This window comes from Myripristis murdjan, chromosome 16 (genome assembly GCF_902150065.1).
Source record: "Myripristis murdjan chromosome 16, fMyrMur1.1, whole genome shotgun sequence".
NCBI lineage: Eukaryota > Metazoa > Chordata > Actinopteri > Holocentriformes > Holocentridae > Myripristis > Myripristis murdjan.
The window spans coordinates 5112501-5126267 of NC_043995.1; the positions used below are offsets into that span (position 1 = coordinate 5112501).

General features: G+C 40.8%; 1 protein-coding gene across 1 annotated transcript in view; it reads right to left on the bottom strand.

Annotated features, from left to right (window-relative positions):
- The window catches only part of znf236 (zinc finger protein 236), a 97778-nt gene that overhangs the window by 62413 nt on the left and 21598 nt on the right, over window positions 1-13767 (bottom strand). The window contains exons 7-8 of the mRNA XM_030072779.1: window positions 8770-8892; window positions 111-284 (exon numbers count right to left, since the gene is read on the bottom strand). Of these exons, the coding sequence (XP_029928639.1) occupies window positions 111-284; window positions 8770-8892 (297 nt within the window). The remainder of the gene's footprint in view (window positions 1-110; window positions 285-8769; window positions 8893-13767) is intronic.

Sequence of the window (13767 nt, forward strand, 5' to 3'; positions counted from 1 at the left end):
TTTTGAGTGGGTGGGAAGCTGGGGGTCCTCATTAATATTTTAAAAATAAAAGCATGCAGGTATATGTGTGCTTGTGTGTGTGTGTATATACACACACAACCCACACTCACCTGCAGGATGTCCTGGTTGATGGCAGTTTCCATGGCAATAGCTGGTTCTGGAGGCTGGGATTGGGTGGTCTCCCCGGTGACCTGCTCAGACAGTTCCAAAAGTTGCTGGATGACATCTGTCACCCCTTCACCGCCTTCCGACCCCCCTGCTGCCTGACCGGCCGTCTCCGCCTCCTATGGGAGAAGGACAAAGGGACGAAGGAGATGTAGTGTGCAGAGTGGAACCGACATGGAAAAGAAGAGTTCGCAAGATCGGGACAGGCCCTCATTTCAAAGATGATTGATTTTTAATGGGAGTTCTTTGGAGCATTCTAACTGAACAGCACTCTTGACATTGTTAAAAAATAAAATAAAAGAGATAAGTTTCTGTACCTCTACAGATCTTTTGTAGCACAGAGGAGATATGTTGCTCAAACACTCCGTATGTAGTGTTAGTGTATGTTTATGAGTTGTAGAACATAATAAATTATCTTGAAGGAGTAGATGTTTACCTGTAAGCTTGACTCCAATAATTTAACAATATGTTAAATTATTATTTGTTTTAAAATGTAAATTACTTATCAGACAGACCTAATAATTCAACTACCAATGAATGAGCAGGAGTATGCCTGTGATAACATAGATTGGATATGAAAAATAAGCTGAAGTGATACCGCTTCTCTGAATAGACAAGCTAAGCTGTCAGTGTGCTGCTGTTATATTCGTTATACGTTATACGTTCATATTCCACACAAAAACAGCATTTCATTCAAATTATGTCAAATTCCGTATTAAAAATACATTCTGTTTTATTTGGCCAAATTCGCGATTCCTTGTTCGCGGAAATTATAGGGCCCTAGTTAAGTTGACCCGAGTTGCAAGTTGTGCTTGTCGGCGTGCTGTTTGCATCCCTGACAAAAGAATTAAACATCAAACCATCAAAGTGCAAAGCGAGCCATCTACTGGCCACACTGTGGTTGAAGTGATTCTTACCCAAACAGTGGTATTCCATGTGTGGTGCTCCATGTGAGTGTAATACACCCTCCAAGTTTGGCACGTAAACTGAACGAACAAGAACGAACACTTCACAGGAGTGTGCTGCTGCTCCACAGTGAATGACGTAAATACAGACCAGCAAACAACACAGTTTTGAGCCATGACCCAAAGATGAATTTTTTTTTTGAAGATGCACAACAACACACGTTTGTTAGTGAATCATTATCGATGCTCTTTGCAGCCCCCTTGCTTTCAAAATAGCAGAACTACTTTCTTTACAAGAACGGCCACTGTATCATCACATGCAGCAGCGCTCCGGTCTCATATTCATTCACCAACCTGGTGTGTACCCAAACCTGCGGTGCTAATTTCAGCTGAATCCAATACAAACAGATTATGGTTTTCATGATTCATATTAACTTATCATGATGGTCTATGAGCACAGTGATGATGATATTCCAATCACAAGAAAGCCAGAGGGATATTTTTAGAGCCAATGTGAACAGATGCCGAAATCAAGAGCAAGACAGGAGAGCAGGCAGTAGGGGTAAGAAGAGAGAGACACAGAGAAATCACAATGTTACAATGATAAAGGCGTGCATGCAGCCGGGAGAGATCGGCCAAGAATGAAACTTGGTGGTATGAGTCAAGTGTCGGCCGATGCCTGTTGAGCTTCTGAGAGCCTCTGCTGTCAGGAGAGGAATCTGGTCCAAAATCTCTCCGTCTCAAAGGACACAGCCACATCAACCTCATGATGCATCACTGACAACAACCATGTACTGCTGCTGTCCCACATTCTTCTACATTTTGTAGCTAAAGTGTAAAATGCATTCCAGGCAAGCAGGACCTGATGGCCAGCTGTCACCACACTAAGCGTTCCAATAGAAAGCTCCTGTAAATAGTGCATCAGAAACTTTACTGTTTGTGGAGAGTCTTCGGGCTACTTGACTGTTATGCAGATGTATGCTCCTATGTTGCACATCAATTATGTCACAACTGTAATGTTATCAAATTGTTTTAATTAACTGATTGTTGTACTTGCTGCACAATTTTCCATTTTTGCTTCAGTTTTTTTTTTTTTTTTTTTTTTTTTGCTTTGCACAATAATGTGTACAGTTATAGGGCCCTATCTTGTGCCACCCGCTACCCGCTGCCACTACCCGCTACCCGCAAATTGCGGATTTAGGAACTTCCGCTATCCCTAAACGGTATCTTGCGCCACCCGCTACCCGCTATCCGTTATGCCGACTCCGTCATTTGCGCCTGGAGGTGTGTCCGTGGGCGTGTTTCATGCGCTATCCCTAAAGTTGCTATCTTGCGCACACACTTTAGGGATAGCGGATAGCGGGTGGTCAGGACCACCCGCTATCCGCTATCTCTAAAGTTTGGGCTGTTACGAGAGCGCGCCCAGGCGGCTTCAATGCGCACCCCGACGGAGCCTCGCCACGCACACGGTCGGACTGATACCGGGACGCCGCCGGAATGGACTGAGTATATTACTCATATAGACTGTTTAGAGGAAAGACTGTTTTAATTGGACACTTACGCCAGCACGTTTTATTGTTTTATCATAAGCCAGCAGCTGTGCTATATTTATATTTTTAATATTTTATTTGCCCAATCTACCTTGTCAATAAATTAGTTTACACATAGTTCCACCTCTGCCTCTTGTGTGTGTGTGGTGTGACCCGGGGATTTTACTCAATCAGTACAACCTTGTGACACGTCCACTTGGACACATGTGGCTCCACCTCCCGAATTAACTCGTCTATAATATAATATATAATATGTATATAAAGCCAACTTGCTTTAGCCTCAGTAGAAGCCCTGAGAAAATCTACCTCCCTCTCTCCATCACGGGTTTAGGATTTAGGATTTAGGATAGCGCAGCCTGCCCTTAAAGGCAATGGCACCTGGCACACTGATTGGTTTAACTGGCGTAACGCCCAAAACACGCCTATGCATAATATAGCGGGTAGCGCAGGTGTTTTGCGGATAGCGGGAGGTGCACAAGATAGCAACTTTTACGGGGGAACGCCTCTTCCTAAATCCTAAATCCGCAAATAACGGGTTTAGGGAGTCTGGCGCAAGATAGGGCCCATTATGTTATCGACAAGGTGCTACCTAATTGTCCATGAGAGCATTTAAAAACAATATGTGAAACTGTGACATGTTGTTCTCTGTCACTGCAAGAAATCATTTTGGGCTTCTTGTATACTGTGTTGTACTCTTATAAGACAGCAGCATGGCAAAGGCAACAGAAGACTGCTTCCTTCTTGTGTCTTGGACATGATAGGAGTAAAATATTCAACATTCAAAATATCACTGAGTAGACTGTATTCAGAATTCAAAGAATATGAGGATGCAGATAATTTGTTGTTTCTTTCTCTACCCACAAAGAAGTGCTTTCCTAAAGGCAAGTTTTGTTAATAAAATGAAAAAAGTAAAAATTTACATATCAGTCTCTGCACAACACACTTCTGCTTGTTTCAAATTAATCCTTTTTATGTAAACGGCAAGAGCTGGCAACAAGAAGGCAAACTTTGTAAACTATGTCAATCTACTGATCTTGTAAAGTGTGACTAATGCTGAGCCACCACAGCTTCTTTTTCGGGTTTTGCAGCGGGAGCTATATTAAATGGAATGTTGGTTGGAGGGTTCATAAGGAATGGTGTATCCTCTACGCATCGTCTGAACACGACTGCCACACTCCGGTATGGCTATTTAAACACTGCCACTCAATTTTTAGCACGGAGCCGTGGCTGATTTTTTTTGTTTCAACAACACAAATTCCACACTGGTGGCAAGTTGCAAAAAGTTCCAAGAGCTTTGACTCATTAACCATCCACTTCCTCTCAGACCAGAGGATGTTTTTTCCTGCTAGAGGAGGATCTGCATCAGATGAAGAGGATGATGTGGGTCTGGAGAGGCTTCTGAATGGCATAAAGGAGCTATTATCCTCGGCATCTTCTTCTTCCAGAGGATTCATGCTTGTGTCCATTTGACCAGGCGTGCTGTAATTCTCTGTCTGTAAGGGGGGGAAAAAAGAAAAAAAAAGAAAAAGAAAAAGAAAAAAAAAGAAAAATCTACTTTTGTACCTTTGTGTGAAATTACTGGCTGCGTTTGGTAAAGTTGCTCATATGCAAACCAATCACTTCTAAAATGTTCAGAAATATATAATTTCTTTAAAACTTAGCAAAAATAATGTGTACAGTCTGTTAGCAATCTGTTTGCCTGTGATTTTGCAAAAGGCGTCATATATTCCAGATGGCCAGGTTCTGCTTCTTGGGCTTATGAGCAGTAATTTCAAGACTGAAGAGGAGGCAGTATGGCTTGATTTTGCAAGAGAACACTGTGAGATGGTTGAAAACAGCTCCTCAATAATCTCTTCTGCTCTACATAACTTCCCCTCAACGCAACCTGGAAGCATTCGTAAACACATTACATCATCATCACAGGGCAATTTTACCATTTTTGAAAAGCTCTGTTTTGGAAAGCTAAAAAAGGGATAAAAAAAAGATGAGTTTTCAAATATATCCAGCTCGTGCTATGTCCTCATGGAGACTATTTTCTTTCCACTTTGGCCACATGAAAACTGTTTTTAGTCATTAAAACTGCAACTTTTGGAAAATGCTTTCTACAGTGGAATTTTTTGAAAAGGCCGTCTTCCTTTTTGTCATATGGACAGTGAAAACTAAACAATTTGAAAATGCTGATGTCACCAGCGCTACTTTGCTCCATTGCACATGCTCACAGCATGGACGCTGACCTCACGCAGGTTTGACTTTGATCATGCAGTTACTTTCAACTATTTGCATTCACGTGACTTTTATTAGGCACTCATCCTCCTCCTCTGTCCATATTAACCACTCAGCTTCTTTTTATCATTCCACTTCACTGCCACAAACCACTGAGGTCACTCCTCAGTTTCATTGCACATGCTCATATCTCAAAGACATTTGTTTTTGCATCTTCATGCAGGGAGATTTTTAAAAATCTGTAGCCTTAGTGCGAACATGGCCTAAGACTCTGCTGCTGCTCCAGTTAGAGCAGAAGTACTTGACTTATCCTTCACAAGTAATGTAAAACAAAAACTGCATAGAGAAATCATTTCTTAAGAAAAAAAAAAAATGAAGTAATCTCTTTATGAATAAAAGGCCCTTGTGCCTACATTATGCAAGCGTTTGAATGAAGGGCTTTAATTAATTTATTTTTATATTGTTGATATAGTTTTAAAAGCACACATCTACATTATTACACATCTTACTTATGAAAGGGTTCAGTTTATGTAAGCAGATATAGCTGCTTTATAAGAGTGCCTTTCCCAACATGACAAAATCAGCAACCAGGACTACAACAAAGCAACAGATGGCAAACTGACTTGAAATGTTATGTCGGTCCTGTTTGTTTTGTCTCCGCACTGCAGGAGTGGGCACAGCACTACTCCTCAGAATTTGTTTCTCCTGTGCCTCGGGTCCCTTCATGAAAGTCATCTTGTGAGGAATGCACATGGCAAACCCAACGACTTTTCAAAGGAGTATGAATGTTTAGGCTGACACTACCAACAACAGCTTTCTCACTGCATGTTCTGTTGATGGAAAACAGGTGAAATGATACCTTTTGCCACCTCTGTAGTCTACTACTGCTCCCCGGAGAAACAACAATTCACCATTTTTGAGAAAAATACAGGGAAAACACACACAAAAGTACTAGCTGTCGGATTCTGAAGAAATGAGCGCCTTAGGTTTATTTACACACCAGGTAAGTGAATGAATATGGGGCCGCTGGATCAGTGCTGCATGCACCGATACAGCAGCAGTTCTAGGAAAGAAAATAGTTCAGTCATTTTGGAGGCAGGTCGGCTGGAAAGAACAACAATAATGATTCAATAGCAAACATGTCTTGTGCATCTTTCAAAACATTTTTTTTTTTTTTTGCTTTGGGTCACTGCTGGAAATTGTGGAGAGAACAGTCCCGGTGAAGCGCTCGTTCTCTCAACAGGGAAGGAGCAGACAGGTCAGACTTGGAGGATCATTAGACACTTATGGGTAATGGCTCCTTAACAATCTTGAGAACTTTAAATTCTTACTTGTATTAGAAGTGTTACATTATGAAGGCTCTACTTTACCAAAGTTATTATTATAAAGTTGTTCAGTTAATATTTATTAAGTTAAACAACACAATTAAATATTCTATTTCATTATTTTGTCTTGAGCTTTGAAAAAAAAACAACAAAACAAATGAATTTATGTCCTTCCTTTTACTAGGCGGTTTCCTATTCACTGCTATTCATTCATTCCCATTCATATTCATTAATTGAGTCTATTTATACAGATACTGTCTTAACAGCAGTGATTAGTGCCAGAAGAATCTGAATTTGAAATGCATTAATTTTCATATTTGATGCTTGACTTAAGCCACTGTAAGAATAAATTACAACTGAGTTGCATGATTTCAAGTTGTATTGCAAATTTGGAAACTGTATGTAGTTAGTTTAGTAATACTTTGAAATTGATTACAATTATTGTTGCCTTCAAATTATCATTTTTATTTCAAATTATTTAACGTATAGTACTTTCGATTCAAAGTCAGGTCTCTGATGCACACATCCATAGATTTAGGAAAAATAAGATTCAATTAACCATCCATGTTAACTACAAAACAGTTTAGATCTGAGGTGGGTGACGTCAGCTTGAAATATGTTTGTCTCACTGGGTTTCAACTTCTTCAAACTGTGCTGCCACAGCGGCTAAATGCACTCACAGCTAACACTGTGCTGGATTACGCAGACACTGCTTGAGCGATACAGTAGGCGACTTGAATTGAACGTACTGAAAGGACTGCCCCTTGATGTAGCATTTTCGATTTACATTTTGTGTGTGACTACAGTTATCCACATACAGCTGAACTGAGGGCAACTGGTCTTGTCCGTAGAGTCTTGAGGACATTTCACTTGGAGAGTCTACAAAAAAGTCCAGTTACCATCAGTTCAACACTATGTGGATTACCTCTCTAGTTCCATTATCTATTTAGAGCTAGCCTAAAGCTAACTAGCTGTTGTTTGAAAAATAAATTTTTAGACAAACATATTTTTAGACATTAGTATCATTATTATGTAAACAAATAAGACCATGATCGAGAAGATTAGCAGCGTTTGGAATGCATTTTACACTGTGATTTATATGGCAGGCAAGGAGAAAAAGACAAACTGGAAAAATCACTTCCAATATGACGATGCTCTTCAGTTAGGTAACAAAGTAAATCTTTCACCCAAGAATAGTCTCTTTGCAACAAGAAGCAATGCAGTTTGTAGACTGTCTTCGTACTTCTCCACACACACACGCACACACACACGCACACGCACACACACACACACCCACACCCACACACTCATTCTACAGACACTCACCCTAAAAAATACCACTGGTGTAGAGACAGTTAGGGCCCTATCTTGTGCCACCCGCTATCCGCTGCCACTACCCGCTACCCGCAAATTGCGGATTTAGGAGCTTCCGCTATCCCTAAACGGTATCTTGCGCCACCCGCTACCCGCTATCCGTTATGCCGACTGCATCATTTGCGCCTGGAGGTGCGTCGTGGGCGTGTTTCATGCGCTATCCCTAAAGTTGCTATCTTGCGCACACACTTTAGGGAAAGCGGATAGCGGGTGGTCCTGACCACCCGCTATCCGCTATCCCTAAAGTTTGGGCTGTTAGGAGAGCGCGTCCAGGCGGCTTCAATGCGCGCCCCGACGGAGCCTCGCCACACACACGGTCGGACTGATACCGGGACGCCGCCGGAATGGACTGAGTATATTACTCATATAGACTGTTTAGAGGAAAGACTGTTTTAATTGGACACTTACGCCAGCACGTTTTATTGTTTTATCATAAGCCAGCAGCTGTGCTATATTTTTATTTTTAATATTTTATTTGCCCAATCTACCTTGTCAATAAATTAGTTTACACATAGTTCCACCTCTGCCTCTTGTGTGTGTGTGTGGTGTGACCCGGGGATTTTACTCAATCAGTACAACCTTGTGACACGTCCACTTGGACACATGTGGCTCCACCTCCCGAATTAACTCGCCTATAATATAATATATAATATGTATATAAAGCCAACTTGCTTTAGCCTCAGTAGAAGCCCTGAGAAAATCTACCTCCCTCTCTTCATCACGGGTTTAGGATTTAGGATTTAGGATAGCGCATCCTGCCCTTAAAGGCAATGGCACCTGGCACACTGATTGGTTTAACTGGCGTAACGCCCAAAACACGCCTATTCATAATATAGCGGGTAGCGGAGGTGTTTTGCGGATAGCGGGAGGTGCACAAGATAGCAACTTTTACGGGGGAACGCCTCTTCCTAAATCCTAAATCCGCAAATAGCGGGTTTAGGGAGTCTGGCGCAAGATAGGGCCCCTAGTCAGCTAAACCACGGTCTCATTTGCATATGAAAGTTATACCATGGTTGTGCAACCCAGCAGGTTACTTGAGTCACTGGGTTAAAAAGGTATTCCCTGTGCATGGAAATGAAGCCACTGATAATTTATGAACCATATTAATTCAACAACATGTTGCTTTTTGTGGTTCACTGCAACGCACTACATTGCAGTGAGACACTGAAAACTGAGTGCAAGGCTCTGTAGTGCTGTGTGGCTGTTTTCTGCATACTGTCCTCTCACCGATGTGCTGGAGGGCTCCTCGATAACAGACACGTGCATCTTGCTGATGTGGGCATTCAAACTGCCCAGCTTCTTGAATACACAGCTGCAGTCCATGCATGGGAACAGTGGGACGCCTTTTGTCTGTAAGGACACATGAAACACAAACATCACACCTTATGCATCAGTATTGCTGTTAAATCAGTTTTACCTGTCCACAAACAATTAGGTAAGGCAAAAGCCAGACAAATTTCCTCTTATTTTTGTTCATATCCACTGATTTGTACCCACTGATGTCTGGAATTCACCAAAACTTTTTGCTTTTCTCTTATGTAAGAGAAAATTTAGAAGTGGTCAAGAGCACTCTCACCAAAGATTAAAAAAAAAAAAAAAAAATGTAATTGTCACAGTCCACAAATTGTTTTTCCAACTTAAGGAAACATGTTGTTGACCTCAAAGAACATAGAAAAAAAATGCATTAAATGATAATCAGTACATAAACACACTTGGATTATTTGATGTTGTAGAGTAATCAAGGATTAGATTATTAAAATAAGAATATTTGAATTAAAATTTTTGAGAGTTCATTGAAATAAGAGCAAAACAAAAGCCAATAGACAATGGCAGATATTAAAAATACTTATACAATACAACTGATAACAGTCTACTCGTGTCAAATGCAGTTTTTCCCCTATTGGTAAAATTATCTTTAGTTATAGGGGATATGTGAATTTGTGACACAGGCAACAGACAGATGGCATTTATATGCAGACAGTGCCACTGTCTCTCCTAAACCTACAACAACCACACAATTAAAACTTAATTTATCCCCGATGACTTTCCTTGTTTCTCTCCCTACGCATCTGCTCATGAAATGTATTGTAAATAACATCCGACCATAATTTATTCATAAAGTCAGTCAGTCATAAGGCCAAATCCTCCCCCCTTCCAGTGGAGGCTGAAGCCTGAAGAACACTTGCGAAAATTAGATGCATTATTCAAATGGTCCTGCTGTTTGGTCTTCCACAACTAATTCAATCAACTGGTTCCATCATGGGCACTTAGCATGGAGTGACACAATCATGATAGAAAGGGGAAAAAAATCTGTTTTATTTCTTTATACCTGGTTTGATTTTATTAGGGGAAAAGGAGGAAAATGCATGGGTTAATGAAGGTGAAAATTACAGGCCAGCTGACTGCAGTCGCCACTCAAAACAAGGATGCAACATTTCATTTGCATGTTCCCTATACAAACACTTTTGTTCCAGGTGGACTGTAAAAAGTGGATGGAGCAGCCATTAAATACGCACTTGTAAGAATTAAATGATTAACCCACCAAACTGAATCCAACATGAAGCTTTTGACTAAGGAAAAAACACTGCAATCACCATGTCTCAGCTTGTAAACCCAGTACCCCTAAGAGTTAGGGCAGCTCATATGGAAAGGGATAAAATCTGGAGCCAACAGTTAAACTTGTGACATTTCTTGTGCAAAAATAATGATGTTTTGATTTCAATTCTGTTCGGACATACAATGCATTTAGAGAACCACTGCTTTGGGAAAAAAATGGTTCTTTGGTTGAGTTTTTTTTTTTTTTTTTTTTTTTTTTTTTTTTTTTACACAAACCTGTGGCTTGCACACCTTTTCTTTTTCAAAAGATAAATAAGAACTGAAGAAACTCACAACTAACGTGTCAACCCGAATCTTCTATGGTCTATACTCAACCTATCATTAGCAGAGACATTAGCAGTTGAAAATGAGTTTAATATTTTATTCCTTTAAAAATGCAATCACACCCTGTTTCTTTCATTTGGTCCAAACCATAATGGAAGCTAACTTTGTTGCATTTTTGTAATTGTTTCATTTAAGTTGCCCAACACTGCCCAATTACAAGGAACCAGGGCTTGTAAACATGGACTCAATATGTAGACGGTCCCTCTCAGCATGATGCTCTTTGCTGTAATTTACCACTTGTGGTCTTCATACCACTTAAGAACCAATCTCAGTACTAATTGGCTATCATCTGACGATGATTTTAGCTTCTGGGGGCGAGGGACAACAAGGGAAACAAGCCAGAAACAAGTTGGAAAACGCTTTAATTTCTGTTTCTTCTATTAAAAAAGCAGAATGTTACTCCAGTACACAAACATCAATAATTTTTGCAGATGTTTTAGGTCCAGATGACATTTCTGCCAATGTGTTCCACCTGTTTTGCTCCCCACACAGACTGTTTACCTGCATAAAACCACTTGGACTACAAATGGCAACTACTCGGACTACAACGGAAACAGAAGTGGAAACAAGAACGCTTCTGATACCAAAATCTTGTCCCTTGTCTACAGACTTTCTATATGTACAGTTAGGTCTGTAAGTATTTGGACAGTGACACAATATTTATGATTTTGTCCTTGTACACCACCACGGTGAATCTGAAATGGAGTAATCAAGACATGATTGAAGTGCACACTTCCAGCTTTAATTTATGGGGTTGGAGAAAAAAAATGGCATTAAGCTTTTAGGAATTACAGCCAGTTTTATACCTTTTCACATCATTTTCAAAAGTAATTGGACAACCTATACATAACATACATAACTACAATTATAAGGATTATATTCAGTATTTGGAGGAAAATCCTTTGCAGTCTATGCCTGCCTGAAGTCTGGAACCCATGGACAACATCACCAAATTCTGGGTTTCCTCCCTTGAGACGCTCTGCCAAGCCTTTAGTGCAGCTGCCAAGTGAAAAGCATGCTCAGCTGGGTTGAGGTCTGGGGACTGACTTGGCCAGTGGGTCATTGTCCATCTGCACTGTGAAGCACTGTTTTGTGACATTTGGCTGAATCTGAGCAGATAGTAGAGCCCTATAAACATCAGAATGCATCCTCATACTTCCATCAGCAGTCACATCATCAATAAACACCAGTGATGAGCATGCAGCCATACATGCTCATGCCATAACACTGCCTGCACCATGCTGGACAGATGTGCTCTGCTTTGGGTCATGAGCTGCTCCTTTCATTCTCTGCACTTTTCTCTTCCAATCATTCTGGTACAAGTTCATCTTCATTTCATTTCAGCCGTCTCTTGACTGTAGATTTGGACAATGATACACCTACCTCCTCCAGAGTGTTTCTGACTGCCCTAGACTTTGTGAATGGGTTTTTCTTCACCAGGGAAAGAATCCTTCAGTCATCCACTTTAGACGTCTTCTGTGGTCCTCCACGGTTTTTGGTGTTGCCAAGCTTACCTTGCATTCCTTCTTTTTCAGGATTTACCTAACTGTTGATTTGGCTACTCCTAAAGTTGTTGCTCTCTGTCTGATAGATTTTTTTTGTCTTTTTGAGCCTAATGATGGCCTCTTTCATCTGCATGGACACCTCTTTGGATCACATATTGAGGGTTCTGATAAACAGCGACCAAATGCAAACACTTGGAATGAATTCCAGACCTTTTATTTTCTTAATTTGTTGTGGAATAACAAGAGAAAAGGCCTCACACGGCCATGAAACTGTTTTTTAGTCAAGTGTCCAATTGCTTTTGAGCCTCTGAAAATGGGGTGACAATGTATAAACCCGGCTATAATTCCTAAATGCTTAATGCCATATTTTTTGTTCAACCCCTTAAATTAAAGCTGAAAGTCTGGACTTCTGCACTTCAGTCATGTCTTGATTACTCCATTTCAAATCCACTGTTGTGGTGTACAAGGGCAAAATTACGGCAGAGATACGACAGAGAAAAGGCAGAGATGTAAGCTCAGAGTATTTACCTGCATAAAACCACTGAGACAACAAGTGCCAACTACTTGGATTACAAGAGAAACCAAGGTGGAAACCAAAACACTTCCAATACCAAATCTTGTCCCTCACTTATAGACTATATATGCATATATAAAGTCTGTTTATGGAGATTAGTGAAGAACACACAGAGGTGTCAGCTGTAAGATTTCAACATCCATCCTCACATTTTGGGGTCATTTTGCATTTTTTGCATAATCTGGTTCAGATTGGTTTCTCACTGTGAAGAACGCTCACTGCAGTTTACCTGTAAGAGGACCAAGACCTGCATTTCCAAGAATCTAGATGCACTGATTAGGTGCGATCCACGAATGATATTGGATACTGTTCAGAGACTTGACCAAAAAGAGCCAATTAAAGCTAGGGACACATTTGGCAACTCTCTCCAACTTGTCTTTGCATAGTATGTTCCACTTAACAACTGCAGTTTGTTCAATCTTGCAGTGCTTTCTGTCCTAGATGGTGTCACATTTGACAGCTATTGATCTGAGGGATGGCAATCTACTCAATTCTGCCCTCAACAGTTTCTCCTGATTCTTCCACTTGTATTGAAGACCTTCTCCTCAGAGCCTGCCCCAAGGACATGTTGGATTTTGCACACTACAAAAGTGCTAAAACTGTGCCACTGGGGTGTCGCACTAGAGTATGGTTTCTCGTGTGAGTTCCTTTACACTTGTTATGACAGGAAACTCTTAACCTTGAAACAGCACTGGAATCACAAGGGGGGTGTAAGCTTCTTAGTAGTAGAACATTTTAGTTCTATCAGCCTTTCACCAGGGATGTTTCACCGGATGCATCAGCTCAATCAAGTACACAGCTCCTGACACCATAACAACACAGCCACAGATAACCTGTACCTGTGAAAAGGGCTTGTATACCTTCCTTTTTGCTAGACAATGACTACGTTTACACGCACACCATATTCCGGTTTGGGTCAATATTCCGGTTAAGGTAACTGCGCTGCGGCAACTGGAATATTCCGTTTACATGTTACTTGGCATATTCCTGTGTTTCGGCGTATTCCACTCTCTTACGTAATGCAACACTCAGCCGTGGGGGGCAGCAGTATGCGTATAGGTGTCTGGTCTGCCGGAAATACAGAAGAAGAAGTCTTCTTCTTCTTCTTCTTCTGTCGCTATTTCTATGTTTTCTCCCATCGATATACTCCATGATATTTAAGTCTTTCATTAGCTGAAGGCACACTGCAGACTCCTGGTTCTTGCT